Below are 17,377 nucleotides of genomic sequence, written 5' to 3' on the forward strand. Positions count from 1 at the left end.
TTAAATCTATAGATCAACTTGGGGAGAATTACAGCATCTTAACGTTACAGTCTTAACATCATTGAGTCTTTCAGTCTAGGAACAAGGTATATCTCTCCATCTATTTAGTTCTTTAATTTCTTTCAGCTATGTTTTCTGGTTTTCGATGTTCTTGCACATCATATGTCAGATTTACTTATTTATTTAGAGTATAGTGATTTATTTATTTATTTTTAATTAATTTATTTTTTAATATGAAATTTATTGTCAAATTGGTTTCCATACAACACCCAGTGCTCATCCCAACAAGTGCCCTCCTCAATGCCCATCACTTTCCCCTTCCTCCCACCCCCCATCAACCCTAAGTTTGTTCTCAGTTTTTAACCGTCTCTTATGGTCTGGCTCCCTCCCACTCCAACTTTTTTTTTCCCCTTCCTCTCCCTCATTGTCTTCTGTTAAGTTTCTCAGGATCCACATAAGAGCGAAAACATATGGTATCTGTCTTTCTCTGTATGACTTATTTCACTTAGCATAACACTCTCCAGTTCCATCCACATTGCTACAAAAGGCCAGATTTCATTCTTTCTCACTGCCAAGTAGTATTCCATTGTGTATATAAACCACAATTTCTTTATCCATTCATCAGTTGATGGACATTTAGGCTTTTTCCATAATTTGGCTATTGTTGAAAGTGCTGCTGTAAACATTGGGGTACAAGTGCCCCTATACATCAGCACTCCTGTATCCCTTGGGTAAATTCCTAGCAGTGCTATTGCTGGGTTCATAGGGTATATCTATTTTTAATTTTTTGAGGAACCTCCACACTGTTTTCCAGAGCGGCTGCACCAATTTGCATTCCCACCAACAGTGCAAGAGGGTTCCCGTTTCTCCACATCCTCTCCAGCATCTAGTCTCCTGATTTGTTCATTTTAGCCACTCTGGTGTGAGTTGATATCGTAGTGTGGTTTTGATTTGTATTTCCCTGATGAAGAGTGACGTTGAGCATCTTTTCATGTGCCTGTTGGCCATCTGGATGTCTTCTTTAGAGACGTGTCTATTCATGGCTTCTGCCCATTTCTTCTCTGGATTATTTGTTTTTTGGGTGTGGAGTTTGGTGAGTTCTTTATAGATTTTGGATACTAGCCCTTTGTCCGATATGTCATTTGCAAATATCTTTTCCCATTCCGTCGGTTGCCTTTTAGTTTTGTCGATTGTTTCCTTTGCAGGGCAGAAGCTTTTTATCTTCATGAGGTCCCAATATTTCATTTTTGCTTTTAATTCCCTTGCCTTTGGAGATGTGTCGAGTAAGACATTGCTACAGCTGAGGTCAGAGAGGTTTTTTTTTCCTGCTTTCTCCTCTAGGGTTTTGATGGTTTCCTGTCTCACATTCAGGTCCTTTATCCATTTTGAGTTTATTTTTGTGAATGGTGTAAGAAAGTGGTCTAGTTTCATTCTTCTTCATGTTGCTGTCCAGTTCTCCCAGCATGATTTGTTAAAGAGACTGTCTTTTGCCCATTGAATATTCTTTCCTGCTTTGTCAAAGATTAGTTGCCCATACTTTTTTGGGTCCAATTCTAGAGTCTCTATTCTATTCCATTGGTCTCTGTGTCTGTTTTTGTGCCAATACCATGCTGTCTTGGTGATTACAGCTTTGTAGTAGAGGCTAATGTCTGGGATTGTGATGCCTCCTGCTTTGGTCTTCTTCAATATTACTTTGGCTATTCGGGGCCTTTTGTGGTTCCATACAAATTTTAGGATTGCTTGTTCTAGCTTTAAGAAAAATGCTGGTGCAATTTTGATTGGGATTGCATTGAATGTGTAGATAGCTTTGGGTAGTATTGACATTTTAACAATATTTATTCTTCCAATCCATGAGCATGGAATGTTTTTCCATTTCTTTATATCTTCTTCAATTTCCTTCATAAGCTTTCTATAGTTTTCAGCATACAGATCTTTTATATCTTTGTAAATTTGTTCTTCCTATACAGGAGCATGGAGTCTTTTTCCATTTTTTTGTGTCTTCTTCAATTTCTTTCACAAGCTTTCTATAGTTTTCAGCATATAAATTTTTCACCTCTTTGGTTAGATTTATTCCTAGGTATTTTATGGTTTTTTTGTGCAACTGTAAATGGGATCGATTCTTTGATTTCTCTTTCTGTCGCTTCATTGTTGGTGTATAGGAATGCAACCAATTTCTGTGCGCTGATTTTATATCCTGCAACTTTGCTGAATTCATGATCAATTCTAGCAGTTTTTTGGTGGAATCTTTTCGGTTTTCCATATAGAGTATCATGTCATCCGCAAAGAGTGTAAGTTTGACCTCCTCCTGGCCGACTTGGATGCCTTTTCTTTCTTTGTGTTGTCTGATTGCTGAGGCTAAGACTTCCAATACTATGTTGAATAACAGTGGTGAGAGTGGACATCCCAGTCTTGTTCCTGACCTTAGGGGGAGAGCTCTCAGTTTTTCCCCATTGAGGATGATATTAGCATTGGGTCGTTCATATATGGCTTTTATGATCTTGAAGTATGCTCCTTCTATCCCTACTTGAGGGTTTTTATCAATAAAGGATGCTATATTTTGTCAAATTCTTTCTCTGCATCTATTGAGAGGATCATTTGGTTCTTGTCATTTCTTTTATTGATGTGATGAATCATGTTAATTGTTTTGCGGATATTGAACCAACCATGCATCCCAGGTATAAATCCCCCTTGGTCGTGGTGAATAATTTTTTTAATGTATTGTTGGATCCGGTTGGTTAATATCTTGTTGAGGATTTTTGCATCCATGTTCATCAGGGAAATTGGTCTATAGTTCTCCTTTTTAGTGGGGTCTTTGTCTGGTTTTGGAATCAAGGTAATGCTGGCTTCATAGAAAGAGTTTGGAAGTTTTCCTTCCATTTCTATTTTTTGAAACAGCTTCAAGAGAATAGGTGTTAACCCTTCCTTAAATGTTTGGTAGAGTTCCCCTGGAAAGCCATCTGGCCCTGGACTCTTTGTTTTTTGGAGGATTTTTGATTACTAATTCGATTTCCTTACTGGTTATGGGTCTTTTCAAATTTTCTATTTCTTCCTGTTTCAGTTTTGGTAGTGTATGTTTCTAGGAATTTGTCCATTTCTTCCAGGTTGCTCATTTTATTGGCATATAATTGCTCATAATATTCTCTTCTTATTGTTTTTATTTCTGCTGTGTTGGTTGTGATCTCTCCTCTTTCATTCGTGATTTTATTTGGATCCTTGCCTTTTTCTTTTTGATCAAATGGTTTATCAATTTTGTTAATTCTTTCAAAGAACCAGCTTCTGGTTTCATTGATCTGTTCTGTTTTTTTTTGTTTGGATAGCATTAATTTCTGCTCTAATCTTTATTATTTCCTGTCTTCTGCTGGTTTTGGGTTTTATTTGCTGTTCTTTTTCCAGCTCCTTAAGGCATAAGGTTAGGTTGTGTATCTGAGACCTTTCTTCCTTCTTTAGGAAGGCCTGGATTACTATATACTTTCCTCTTATGACTGCCTTTGATGCGTCCCATAGGTTTTGGGTCGTGGTGCTATCATTTTCATTGAGTTTCTTATACTTTTTTTTGTTTTTATTTTTAAAAAAATTTTTAAATGTTTTTTAATTTTTGAGAGAGAGAGAGAGTGCATGCCCGCATGTGTGCGAGCATGTGAGTGGGGGCGGGGCAGAGAGAGGGAGACAGAATATCCAGAGCAGGCTCTGTGCTGCCAGTGCAAAGCCTGATGTGGGGCTCGAACCCATGAGCTATGAGATTGTGATGTGAACCGGTTGGATGCTCAAGTGACTGAGCCACCCAGGTGCCCCTGACTTCCATATACTTTTTAATTTCGTCTTTAACTTCTTGGTTCCCCATTCATTCTTTAGTAGAATGTTCTTCAGTCTCCAAGTATTTGTTACCTTTCCAAATTTTTTCTTGTGGTTGATTACAAGTTTCATAGCGTTGTGGTCTGAAAATATGCACGGTATGATTTCTATCTTTTTCTACTTACTTAGGGCTGATTTGTGTCCCAGTATATGGTCTATTCTGGAGAACGTTCCATGTGCACTGGAGAAGAATGTATATTCTGCTGTTTTAGGATGAAATGTTCTGAATATATCTGTTAAGTCCATCTGGTCCAGTGTGTCATTCAAAGCCATTGTTTCCTTGTTGATTTTTTGATTAGATGATCTGTCCATTGCCGTGAGTGGGGTGTTGAATCTCCTACTATTATGGTATTACTATTGATGAGTTTCTTTATGTTTGTGATTAATTGATCTATATATCTGGGTACTTCCACATTTGGCGCCTAAATGTTACAATTGTTAGGTCTTCTTGGTGGATAGACACTTTAATTATGATATAATGCCCTTCTGCATCTCTTGTTACAGTCTTTATTTTAAAGTCTAGATTGTATGATATAAGTATGGCTACTCCGGCTTTCTTTTGTTCACCATTAGCATGATAGTTCTCCATCCCCTTACTTCTCTTCATCCCCTACTCTCAATCTGAAGGTATCTTTAGGTCTAAAGTGGGTCTCTTGTAAACAGCATATAGATGGATCTTATTTTCTTATCCATTTTGTTACCCTATGTCTTTTGATTGCAGTATTGAGTCCATTGACGTTTAGAGTGAGTACTGAAAGATATGAATTTATTGTCAGTATGTTTCTTGTAGAGTTGGAGTTTCTGGTGGTGTTCTCTGGTCCTTTGTAATCTTTGTTGCTTTTGGTATTTACTTATTTTTATATATATGTATATGTGTGTATACACACACACGTATATACACACATATGTATATTATATATACATATATATATACAATATATATGTATATATATTTATATGTACGTATATGTGTATGTGTATATATACATATACATGTGTATACACGTATATATGTATGTATGTGTATATATGTATAATATATATATATATATATATATTTTTTTTTTTTCATCTTTTCTCCCCTCAGAGAGTCCCCCTTAAAATTTCCTGAAGGGCTGGTTTAGTGGTCACAAACTCCTTTAATTTTTTTTTGTCTGGGAAACTTTTTATCTCTCCTTCTATTTTGAATGACAGCCTTGCTGGATAAAGAATTCTTGGCTGCATATTTTCCTGTTTCAGCACATTTATTACATCCTGCCACTCCTTTCTGGCCTGCCAAGTTTCTGTGGATAGGTCTGCTCCAAACCTGATCTGTCTTCCTTTGTAGGTTAGGGACTTTTTTTCCCTTGCTGCTTTCATGATTTTCTCCTTTCCTGAGTATTTTGTGAATTTGACTATGATATGCCCTGTTGATGGTCAGTTTTTGTTGAATCTAACGGGGGTCCTCTGTGCTTCCTGGATTTTGATGTCTGTGTCTTTCCCCAGGTTAGGAAAGTTTTCTGCTATGATTTGCTCACATAATGCTTCTACCCCTTTTTCTCTCTCTTCCTCTTCTGGGACCCCTGTGATTCTGATGGTGTTCCTTTTTAATGAGTCACTGATTTCTCCGATTCTTAAATCGTGGTCTTTTGCCTTAATCTCCCTCTATTTTTTCTGCTTCATTATTCTAAGTTTGTCCTCTGTATAGCTGATTCTCTGTTCTGCCTCATCCATCCTTGCCGCCACTGCATCCATCTGTGATTGCGCCTCAGTTATAGCACTTTTAATTTCATTCTATTTTTTAATTCTTTTATGTCTGCAGAAAGGGATTCTAGTCGATTTTCTATTCCAGCTAGTATTCTTTTTATCGTGATTCTAAATTCTCGTTCAGACATCTTGCTTGTATCTGTGTTGGTTAAATCCCTGGCTGTCATTTCTTCATGTTCTTTCTTTTGGGGCAAATTCCTTCATTTTGTCATTTCGAAGGGAGAAAAGGAATTAATGAGGTAGAAAATTTTTAATTAAAAAATTAAAATTATAAAAATATTAAAATTAAATACACACACACACACACACACACACACACACACACACACACAAATCCTTTAAATGATTCTAGATCCGAGGTGTGTTTTGGTCTGGGTGTTGAAAATGGTTTGACAGATTAAAGATAAAAAGGGGTGGGGGGGAATAAATCATTTGAGAATTTGAAAAAATTAATACACCGAAGTAGACTAAAATGAGATGATGGGAGTAAACTTGAATTTGAAAAAATTTACACAAAGTAAAGAATATAGTAGAAAAAAATTAAAGAAAAATATTTTTAATAAACGTTAAAAATAAAAACGTTTTTTTCTCTTTCTGTATTCAAGAAAAGAAATTAAAAAGAGAAAAAAGAGAAAAAAAGAAATTGTTTGAAAGTTTTAAAAAGTTTAGTCTACGCTGTAGTAGACTAAAATAAGATGATGGAAGTACAATAGAATTTGAAAATTTTACATAAAAGGAAAAAATATAGTAAAAAAATTAAAGGAAAATATTTTTAATAAAAATTGAAAATAAAAATGAATTTTTTCTTTCTGTATTGAAGAAAAAGAAGTGAAAAAGAGAACAAAAAAAAGAAAGAAAGAAAATTGGATAGATGGATCTAACAGATTGAAATAGGACTGAAATTATTTTGTTTTCCCCTATGTACTTTATAGTCCATAAACTAAGTAGGCAGGGAGACGTGTTCTTGAATAGCGAGGTTTGCCCAATTGGGCAGGGCTCAGTGTAACGGCTTCGTTCTCTATTAGATGGCGCTACTCGCCTACTGGGTGGAGTGTTGTGGTGCTACTAGGTGCGTATGTACATGCGCAGGAGCGGTGAAAATGGCAGCTACCCAGTCTCTAGTATCAGAACTTTGTTCTCCCTGATCAGCAATCGCGCACCCATCCTCTGTCTTCAGCTTTCGTCCACTCCCTGCTTTTTCACTGCCCATGGCCAGTCCCCAGGCAGTAACTCTCTCCCAAGTTTTGTCTCAGATGTGGCTGTTTTCCCTGGTCCCTTACTTCTGAAGGACTGTGGCTTTGACCCGTTCTGCCCCTCTGTGGGAGGGTCTCATCGGGCAATGGCTGAATGTCGACTGCACCCAGGAACGCCCACTGGACCCTGTTGTTGCTGGTGCCCCGAGACTGCAGCCAGGTGCCAGCCTGCCCCAGAAAAAGTTCATGAGATAGTGTAGCAGCAGCTTTTCAGGGATTATGGAAAATCACAACACACATCTGGCACCAGTCTTCCCCCCTTACGACCTTGTTCCAGCACCAGTGAATGCAGCCATTCTCTGGTGTATGCTGGGCTCAGGTTGCCTCACAACCTCTACCAAATGTCCTTCCAGCAGTGGAATGGCTTCTCCCCGTGAGGCCAAAGGACCTCCCTGACCCCACTCTGCTCCCGGGGATTTGCCCTTCCCACCAGAGCACCACCAGGTATCGAGCTGCGGAGTTGCAGACTCTCTGAGCTCCCCATGTTTACATCTTAATGGAATTTAAACCCTCTCCTTTCTCCTTTCTCCCTTTTTAGTTTAGTCCCTGTGGCTGTTTCCAATTTTCCACTTTTTCTCCAGCTGCTTTTGGGGAGGGATGCTTTTCCCATATTCTCCACCCCTCGTCTCCGTGTTCTCTCCACCTGCAAAAGCACCTTCCTTCCCGCGGCTTCTCGCCCCCCAAGTTCACCTCTCCACGTCGTGTACCTGCTGAATTCTGTGGTTCAGGTTGTGCAGTTTGTTGTTAATCCTCAGATCAGTTTTCTAGGTGTGCAAGATGGTTTAGTGTTGGTCTGGCTGTATTTCATGGACGTGAGACACACAGAAAACTTCCATGCTGTTCTGCCATCTTGGCTCTTCCCTGTCAGATTTATTCTTAAGTATTTCCATACATTGATGTTATTGAAAATGGTATTTTTTGAAATTTTAACCTCTATTTCATTGTGTATAATAGAAATAAAATCATTTTTATATTGAAAAATAAAATAAAGTAAAACATTAGTTAGATCTAAGGAGATCTTCTAACAGCAACTTCCATTTACTGAAAAAATCAGTGTCTTTGCATTGATCTTCTAGGCCTTTCCCCATTTGGCCCCTTTACTGCTCTGACCTTGTCCTCTATTACTTTCCCCCTAGATTACTCTGCTTCAGGCTCACTGTCCTTCCTTGGAATACCTCAGGCATGCTCCAGCCTCCAGACAATTCATGTTTCTGACTTGAAATTTCCTCAGTCATTCAAGTGATTTATTTTCTCATCTCTCTCTAGTCCATGCCCACGCTAATTTTTTAATGAGACCTGGCTTGAACCTCCTATTTTAAAACTGCACCCCACATAAGTCTTCCCCAAACCTCTTATCCTGATTTTTTTGCATACATTTGGTCATCTTCTACATATTATATTTTTAAATCATGCTTCTTTTATCTTCCTTCCTAGTGTACCATCAATATAAGCTCATTAAAGAATTTGTTTTTTCCTCTTGTGTTCATTGCTGTATACTCAGTGCCTATACAAGTATGTGGCGTATAGTAGGTGCTCAATATTAGTTGAAAGAATGAAAAACTGCATGAGTGAATGCCACCCATTCTCCATCTTGGCAAATTCATTTTGATCCCTCAAACATTTTAATATGCCTTTGATTGATTATAAGCACTTCTCTAGCAAGTCACTGTTCTCTTACATAGCATGCCTATTTGCTTGACACCATACATTTGCTCATTTTGTACTCTCAGCATGGGGAAACCCAGAGACCCACCCCCCCCATGTGCTTCCTGGCTAACTTCCTCTTACCCTTTGAAGCTCAATCTACATATCACCTCTTCTAGGAAAATTTCCATAAACCCCCTCCTCCTGCCAAATTAGGTTAAGTTCCCTCCTGGGTATTTTCACCTACTTCCTCTACGAATTCTTATCACACTGCTTTTAGTTAATTTTTATTTGACTATATACTCCGTGATTCCATGAGCTGAATGGAGGAAGTCCTGTGTAGTATTCACTATTGTGTTCCTTGTATCTGGCGTATTACCTGGCACATAGTAAGGAGGTGAATATTTGAACTGTTGATTGAAAGACTCAGGTCAAAGTCATTTTTATTGTAACCCTTTTGGGAACCTTCTCATAAACTGATCTTCATTCTAGCAGGCATTTATCCCATCCAACTAAAAGGCAATGGGAATCAAATTGGCAACAGGCTACAGCAGACTCCCAGATGGGTTAGCCCTTAAATATTTAATGAATAACAACAGGGCACAAAGAGGAGAGATCCCATCATTTTCTCCTGGCACATGTCATATTATCTATGTGCTTTTGTGTTTATCAAGGATGGAGCACTATGATACTTCCTAAAAACCTTCCCTTCAGATTGTGGGCATACATAGAAGTTATTGGTGAATTATGCGTATAGGCCAAAAATGTACTATGTTCCTGGCCACTACTTCTTATACTGTCATCATGCCCACATTGTTTCTCTGGGACCCATAGATGGCATGGCAAGACATGATAGAATTCAAGCCTGATGCACCTTCAATGCACCTTAGACAAGGGTCTTCCTTCTCTGCTCAAGTCCCTCTATCTACAGTCCAAGGTGGGACTGAAAGAGTGGTGTGAAATGGTGACCTATCTGAAATATGAGTCTAAGCTCCTATGCCATATAGGAATTACTATCTACCTTCTCTACTTTCTCCATCACATACAAGCCTTGAAAGTAAGGAGGACAAACAGGTGGTTCTTTGCTTAGAGGTATAGAGTATATTTGGAGAGGGTCCTGCTTCACCTGCACATTAACAGAAATGATGATGACAACTTTTCTTCATGGGAATGCAGAGGATTGGGAACCTATGAACTCCTTTTTCCTGGATTGGGTATTCTCTTTGTATAGACCAGTACCTTCTGCCGAGGTAAGAGCTGAGATCTGGGGTGGATGTTCTGGTTGAGTGTCACCAGTCAGCTGAGGACAGTGCTTGGAGTTGTTGTGGGGAAGGCCCAGGAGCCAAGAGCATCTGGACTGAAGGGGTTGTTGCTTGAGTTCATTGTCCTGAGACTGGGGGACATCAAAGAAGGTTATGCCCTCCTGTTCTGTTTTTTTCTCCCACTTGGCTCCTCTCACAGGGTGTCTGGTGGAGGGTGGACTCTTCTCAACCTTTTTTGTCATGGTTTTAGCCACTGTCTCATCCTTAGAGAGAATGGATTCCTTATGCCCTTGATCTTTCACCTTGGGGTTAATCCAGTGTGGAAAGAGCTTCATCTTATTTCCCAAGCAAGTTTCTGCAGCTTCTAGAAGAATGGGATCTTGTGAATATGGGCTGCTTTTATCAGATCCTACAGTTCTTGACCACAGAAAGGGTGGCCCTATAAATTTTGGCCCTTCAAAGTTTGGATCTCAAAAATGTAGTCCCTTTAAATGCTGAGCTTGTAAAATTTGGCCCAGCAAATAATTGCCCAGTAAGTTGATAATGTAAGGTCTGACCCATTAAGCTCTGGTCACTCCAGTTTTGGCATTCTGAAGAATCCTTGTTTGGGTGAAGTCATTCAGCTTGCTTTAACAGCTTTACAGACCATTCTCATCTGGCCTTTTGACCCAAGGTATCCTAGGGGATGCTCTAGGAACTAACAGTGAGGAAGAAACTGGTGAAGGTGCTGAAAGGAATCAATCAGCTGAGAGTATGGAAATGGTGGCTCTGCAGACCCAGACAGATTCTTGCTAGTTCCAACTCACTCAAGGCAACCATCCTGACCTAACTGAAATTTTACTTAAGAAAGATCCTGAGAGGGGCACCTGGATGGCTTAGTCAGTTGAGCATCCAACTTAAGCTCAGGTCATGATCTCATAGTTCGTGAGCTCAGGCCCTGCACTGGGTTCTGAGGGGCTCTGTGCTGACAGCTCAGAGCCTGGAACCTGCTTGGAATTCTGTATCTCCCTCTCTCTCTGCCCCTCCCCTGCTTGCGCTCTGTCTCAAAAGTGAATAAATGTTAAAAAAATAAATAAATAAATAAATAAGAAAGATCCTGGAGATACATTTGGGAAGTCAGGGGCTTTGAGGGTTCTATTTATAAGAGTCCCTCCTAGCCCCTGAACCTCAGCAGAGTAAACGTTTTATCCAGCTGGGGACAGCCTCACTGCTGCACTCCCTTGTTTGTGATTCTCTTCTGCTTCACTTTTCCTGGGTCCTCTGTTTTCTCTGCTGGGCAGGGAGTTGTCCTCACCCTTGCAGGGGCTAAGGGTTCCAGGGTTCCTCCAGGCCAAGGTTGTTCACACTGACCTCCAGCTGCACACAAAGCACCTGGGCCCCTTTCATGTCCCCACTGGGTTGTAAGATCTTGGAGGCCCAGTGGGCAGGACCATGAGGACTAGCATGCTTTTGGTTCCCTGACACTGCCTTAGTTAACTGCAAGCTCTTCTTTAAGGTGGACCATTCTGGAGCACATGGAACACCTGGTAGGATGGGAAGATCCTGAAGCAATGTTTTTCCTTCACTGTTTAAATTTTCTTTAATGTTTTATTTATTTTTGAGAGAGAGAGAGAGAGAGAGAACAAATGGGGAGGGGCAGAGAGAGAGAGAGACATAGAACCCGAAGCAGGCTCCAGGCTCTGAGCTGTCAGCACAAAGCCCAACACGGGGCTCAAACTCATGAACTGTGAGATCATGACCTGAGCCAAAATTGGACACTTAACTGACTGAGCTACCCAGGCGCCCCTCTTTGGTTGTTTAGACTCCTAAAGGACTTGTAGCCACAGACATTCCTTGGGACAGCCACAACTTTTTCCTTGGACTCCCTTGTCTTTGTAGGACTTCCCAAATATATCTCCAGGAATTTCTTTTTCAGATAAAAATTTAGTTTCACCAAGATGGGTATTTTGAATGAGCAGGGCCAGCAGGATATCTGGCTCTCTAAAGGCACCATCTCCATTCAACTATATTTAAGTCTCTGCACACTGTCTGCACAAGTCTCATTGGCATCTGGAAAGCCTGACCCAGGACTTATACATTGCTTTTTAGCTAGTGAGCCATAGGTTCTACTGGGCCCTCAACAGCCCCAGACATATCTCTATGATTGCAAATTGGCTAGTGATTGCCAGGGCTATGGCCTTGAAGAAAGCCACATAATAAAGAGCTGAAAGCCCTGACAGGGAGGCCAAAAATTGTCTCCAGTTTCTCAGTGGCGTCTTGGGAAGATACCCAGGCAGGTGCTGATCAGGATGATCAGTGACAGCATCAGGTGAGGCTTGTTGCTACTGATCAAGGCCTATCAGAATTAACTACATCAATCCCTGATCCATGTAGAGGCTGATTGCTCCATGTCTAGGAACTTACTTTCTGGGGCATAAGGGAACCTAGCTGCTGCCAGGACCCTTGGAATGTGGCAGACCCAATGATTTGCAGTCCCACAGCTGCAAATATGGGCAGGAACAATGCCCAAGCAGATCTTCCCACACTTATAGTAAATGTAGCTCTGCAACATTGCCTTAGCCTGGGCAAGCAACTGTGAACTGTCCCTGCTGCCACAATGGATCAGAACAGGTCATTGTCCCCACTGGCCTCTAGGTCTTAAAGCTACAGGACACTTATGCTGGTCAGTGTGCTGCTCTGGGGCAGGGGCTGCTGGTCAGCAGGGGACAGGAGCAACTGGATGGACTTCTGGATCTTCTGGGGCAGGCCCCAGCAATAGTGAATCAACCTGCTAAATCAACCACTTCTGAAGGGAGAACTCTAGCAGCTCTGAGCATGTTCTAGGCAAACACCACCTCTCTCTTAAGGACTGAGATGGGTTCTCCTAACCGGTAGATCCACAGAGACAGGCAGAAACATGTCTCAGGGCTTATGTTGTATGGCTTTTTGCATCTGCAGATATTTCTGGGCAACAGCTGGCAACCTCCACGGAAGCTGGGGCTGCCTTTGCAGCTGGTGCCACTCTAAGGCTTCACACTTGGCCAGAAGAGGAAATGGGAGATTGATAGCAGTTTGTTGATAGTCAGATGGAGAGGCCCAAATTGGGGAATGTGGGAAGAAGGCGGGGCTAACTTATATGGAAGAAATTTTCATCAGTACAGAGATTAAAAAGAAATTATTGAGGAAAAAGGGACTGGGCCCCCCTTTTGTGAAGAAATCTTTATGGGCAGACCAGGGACTCATTGTGCAGAAAAGAGAAACCATAGCAAGGTAGCTGTGTTTCTGCTGCAGATAGCACACTGAGGCCTCAGCGGGTCCCCAAGGCAATGGGCAGAGACCACTTAGAAACTGAAATGTGGTAGAGGGTAGAGCCAGAGCAATGGAGTTTGGGATTTGCTTGCAGCAATATTTGCTCTTGATTCACAGCGGATCCTTCAGTAACCCAGAAAGTTTGGGTGGACTGGCTCAACTTTCATGACACCAGCTCAAGAAATAGCCCATATTTTCAATAGAGGCCTTAGAGGTAGCATTTATGACGAAATAAATGGTCCCCCCCCCCAGGCTTGGAAAATATTTGGGGCTGTGTTATAAGCTGCCACAGGAATTCTTCAAAAGATCTTGCATGCATTTATAAACATGTCTCAGGGATTTTGGGAAATAAGAAAATGTAAGGCAATGGGGGTAGTTTTAGGCTCATGAGCTCTGGATTTAGGAAAAGAGAGAATCAGATATTCAAGGGCAGCTGACCTTGTTTTTTTAGTACACCTTCGGAGTGGCTCTTCCTCTTGTCCTGCTGAATCACAGGAGTCCTAGGCTCCTCAAGGCTTGAAGAAGACAGAGCTCCTGCATCCCAGGGCACATCTGGCACTTGAAATCCCTTTTTTTGCCGGAGGCATTCAGCCTGGTGGTCTGGGATGCTGACACTGGCTCTCTGAGCAGCTGAGTGTGTTAAGCATTTCTGATCCATTAATTGTGACATTGTGGAGGTTACAGATGGAAGTGGAAGATCTTTGGAGTGCAGGGAACTCTGACTCTGCTCCAAAGAGAGACTAGACATGGACAAAATCTCTAGGCAAGAGGAGCCTTGTGATGGCCCTGATGAAGGGGGACAGATCAGGGTGTTCTCACCCGCCAGCAACTGCTGAATCTCCAGAGCCACAGCATTGCAAATGGGGCAGGAAGGATCTGCACACAGGAGCCGCCGAACACTTCCCTCCTTAGGAAGCCAGCCCTGGCTGGGAAGGGAAGATGGCAACCATTACTGATGGAGTGACACCTGCTTCTTTGAATGCGTATGGCCTGGAGATTGGGCCTGCTTTCCCCTAGTCCTGGAAACTTTGGGGGCTTGTACCCCCCCAGGGTGTTTACCCATCTCCTTTTCCTCCAAGGAAAATGCCACTGGTAAGTTATATTGGGCTGGACTGAGGGTCTGGACCTTGTTGGGCAAGGTCTCAGACAGCTCATGGGAGCACAGGGCCATGACAGACTGGGAGGTGAGGTGAGTTCTCTGTTGACCTGTGTTGAGAAGCTGAACTAGGAGAAGGGAACCAGGTGGGGGTGGAGGGGAAGCCAATGGTTAGCTGATGGGGCATCACTGGGAACATGACCAGGTAGATTCTGGAGTCAGTCTCCTTTGGGGTTAAGAAGGCCACAGCCTGTATTCGGTATTTCTAAACTGTGGGAAATGAGGTCTTTGTGGGAACTCTACATTCTGGGGACTATGGGGTGTCCCAGCTCCTGTTCATAGCATCCCTTCAGAACCAGTCCCATTCTCTAGAGACTTTAAGAAGAGGATAAGATGACAGGGTCTTTCCTGAGGGCTGTCCCAGGAACTGGCCTCCCCCAAGACAAAACCATGGAGGTAATGTCAACAGGTTCCACAGGTCTGCCCTTGAATGATTGTAACTGTAAAGGGAATATGACAATGGACATTTAGTTATGTGCACATTCGTCTATTCTCTTGACTGGATAACTTGTCTTGTGGCTGAGTGCAAACTCATGTAGAGTCTTTAATGAATTACATACTAGTGAAATCCTGAGTTCCAGGACCACTGTGAACTGAGCCCATAGCAGAACTGGGAGACTCCTCTCTCCTGAGACACCTGGTCCCCCTCTGCCCTGGCAACCCTCTCAACTGTGCTCAGTGTCCACTTGTGTCTTACTCCCACCCAGCCATTATCCCTCCCCTCATCCCTTCCCCAGGCCAAGCACAGAAATGATGACGGGCCAGGCTGGAGTTTGGAGACTGCAAAGAGCAAGTGGTCACCTTTTCATGACAGAGAGCAGCTCCCATGGCTTCTCAGCTTCTTCCCAGGAAAGTCTCCTAGCTGAGAAACCAGGAGACAGTGTTACAAGGAATGAGAGGATACAGGGACGTCCTATGGGAAGTTGAAGGGACGTCCTATAGGAAGCTGAAGGCCTTTGAGTAAAAGGAGATTCAAAACCCCAGCAGTAAATGCTCTCAGGCATGTCTGTGTACAACTTAACCAGTTGTATCATGCTGTCCTGGACCTAATCTCATTTGATTATCAAAACCACACTGTGAGTGAGGCAGGACCCATTTCATGAATCACAGACTGAGAGATGAAGTGATTTCCACAGGATCAAAAAATTAGTAAGGGCTTCTGTCCTACTTCCTCATTCTTCATTACCAGCAGATGGGGTAAGATGGAGAATCTTACACCCAAGAAAATCTGGAAGAATTTGTCAGCTGAGACAATTAGACCCTTCAGTGGTTAGAGCACCTGGTTCCTGGCACCAGGGGACATGAATCAGGGGAATCTTGCCTATAGTGAAGGGAGTCAGAGGGAAAACTAGAACTTTACCTCTTGATGTTCTATCTTTAGCTCTTTGTTTGACTCTCCGGTGACGCTTGAAAACAAAAAAGTTAGAGTATTAAGCTGGGCACCTTTACTCTTTGTGTCTAAAATGAAACAAACAAAACCTGTAAATATTTCCCAAATGTTTTTTGTATTCCAATTTTATACATCCTCCTACCATTCTTTTCCCTACTCTATCTTTTTCACTCCATCATTTCCCTTATCTTATTTCTAATTTATTTTAAGGCTCTTCCATACTCCATAACCTCCACCCCCATTCTCTGAACAAGTCCTGTGGGGGAGGTCGTAATGAGACAGGAGAAAAGAGGAACAGATTAAAGGATAAGAAGTCCAGTAGCCAAAGGACTTTAGCTATCGAGGCCCTCAATGTCTCCCAACCAGAAGAATCACCCAAATTTTGAGCTGTTCTTGGATTCACTGAGAAAACCCCATAAAAAAGTAGGAGTAAGTGTCACAGGAAAAAGTAAGGAGATAAAATCTTGTTTGCGGCTTAATTGGTTCAGTCATGGTCATTGTGTTTCCCTACCCGGCAACAGCTCCTGTTAGGTCCCAACCTAAATTCTTGGTGGCTCTTTTTCACTTGCCAAATAATTAATGCAATAATAATAATGGAGCCATAAGCATATAAGGGATATCCAACATCCCACAGAATAAAGGTAGGGCTCAACATAATCTAAACCTGACGAGCCATCTCTCTTCCTAGACTTTCAAGAACTTGGCACCTAATGCCCCCAAATTCTAGACCTTGTCATCTCTGCCTCACAGAAGATGGAACCAGATCACCAGACTACATCACAAAGCTCTCCTATTTCAAAAGGCATGCAGAGCATCACAGGCCTTTATTTGTCTAGGAGAAGCTCATGTGATTCAGTGTTTCAGATGAAGGTCTCTGGTTGTCTCTGTATGACCTGCAGAATCTGGGCCTAGAGGTGCCAACGTCATGGGCAGTATAGACTTTCATGCTCTATTCCCTATAGCCTGATGGCTCAGTTCTCTCCGTAAGACAACAATCTGGTGTGGTGCCTGGGTGGCTCAGTCAGCTAAGCATCTGACTCTTGATTTTGGCTCAGGTCATGATCTTACGGTTTGTGAGTTCAAGCCCCATGTCAGACTCTGTGCTGTCAGCACAGAGCCTGCTTAGGATTCTCTCCCCTCTGCCTCTCTCCCGCTTGAGTGCACGTATGTGTATGCTCTCTCTCTCAAAATAAATAAATAAACTTAAAAAAGACAAAAATCTGGCATCTATCCTTAAGTAAATGAATCTTTATGTATACTGCATGCACTATAAGAGAGTGATTAGGTCAGAATAACTCCATAAACTACATCACGTGTACTGGGAGGATAACTAAAAAACACACAAGATGATAGGACATCCATTATCTTGTTAAGTGTTAGAAAGTGAGGATTTTGATGTTACAGGCAATTGGTGGTCAGTATTAAGAGGTTCAAGAAGAGGATCATGTTTGATGTGTCAAGGAAAGGATATAGCTGTTGTCTTTTTTTTTTAATTTTACAGAGTGCACAAGAGGGGGAAGGGGCAGAGGGGTGGAGGGAGGGAGAGAGAGAGACAGAGAGAAGTAGAGAGAGAGAAGGAGAGAGAGAGAGAAAGAGAGAGAAAATCTTAAGCAGGCTCCATGCTCAGCACAGAGCCCCATGTAGGGCTCAATCCCACAACTCTGGGAATATGACCCAAGCCAAAATCAAGATTCCAATACTCAACCAATTGAGCCACCCAGGTGCCCCTAGATAATATCTTTTAAAATAACTTTCTGAGAGTTAAAGGAGGACTCCTCCCAGTCTA

At 42.0% G+C, this 17,377-nt stretch overlaps 1 protein-coding gene across 1 annotated transcript; it reads right to left on the minus strand.

Annotated features, from left to right (window-relative positions):
• Positions 1–9,489: 9,489 nt before the first annotated feature.
• SPATA31F3 (SPATA31 subfamily F member 3) lies at positions 9,490–16,364 on the minus strand. The gene is made up of 6 exons (XM_047096648.1): positions 16,103–16,364; positions 15,562–15,607; positions 15,003–15,063; positions 13,484–13,971; positions 9,735–10,121; positions 9,490–9,545 (listed from the first exon to the last, which is right to left on the minus strand). The coding sequence occupies exons 1-6, from the start codon at positions 16,244–16,246 to the stop codon at positions 9,490–9,492; spliced, it is 1,182 nt and encodes a 393-aa protein (XP_046952604.1). The 5' UTR covers positions 16,247–16,364.
• Between the last annotated feature and the right edge of the window lie 1,013 nt (positions 16,365–17,377).

This window comes from Lynx rufus, unplaced genomic scaffold (assembly GCF_022079265.1).
Source record: "Lynx rufus isolate CCGP_SWC_20201006 ecotype Redwood Valley unplaced genomic scaffold, mLynRuf1.p SCAF_10, whole genome shotgun sequence".
Taxonomy (NCBI): domain Eukaryota; kingdom Metazoa; phylum Chordata; class Mammalia; order Carnivora; family Felidae; genus Lynx; species Lynx rufus.

Bases quoted from the DNA above. Each gene is read 5' to 3' on its own strand.
- SPATA31F3 (XM_047096648.1), bottom strand. From the start codon at position 16,246: ATGTTGAGCCCTACCTTTATTCTGTGGGATGTTGGATATCCCTTATAT. The intron at 15,064-15,561 runs GTAAAGTTCTAG...CTGGTTTCTCAG, and splicing joins TAAAGATAGAACATCAAGAG to CTAGGAGACTTTCCTGGGAA. The intron at 13,972-15,002 runs GTGACCACTTGC...TTCCCTTCCCAG, and splicing joins CTGCTCTCTGTCATGAAAAG to CCAGGGCTGGCTTCCTAAGG.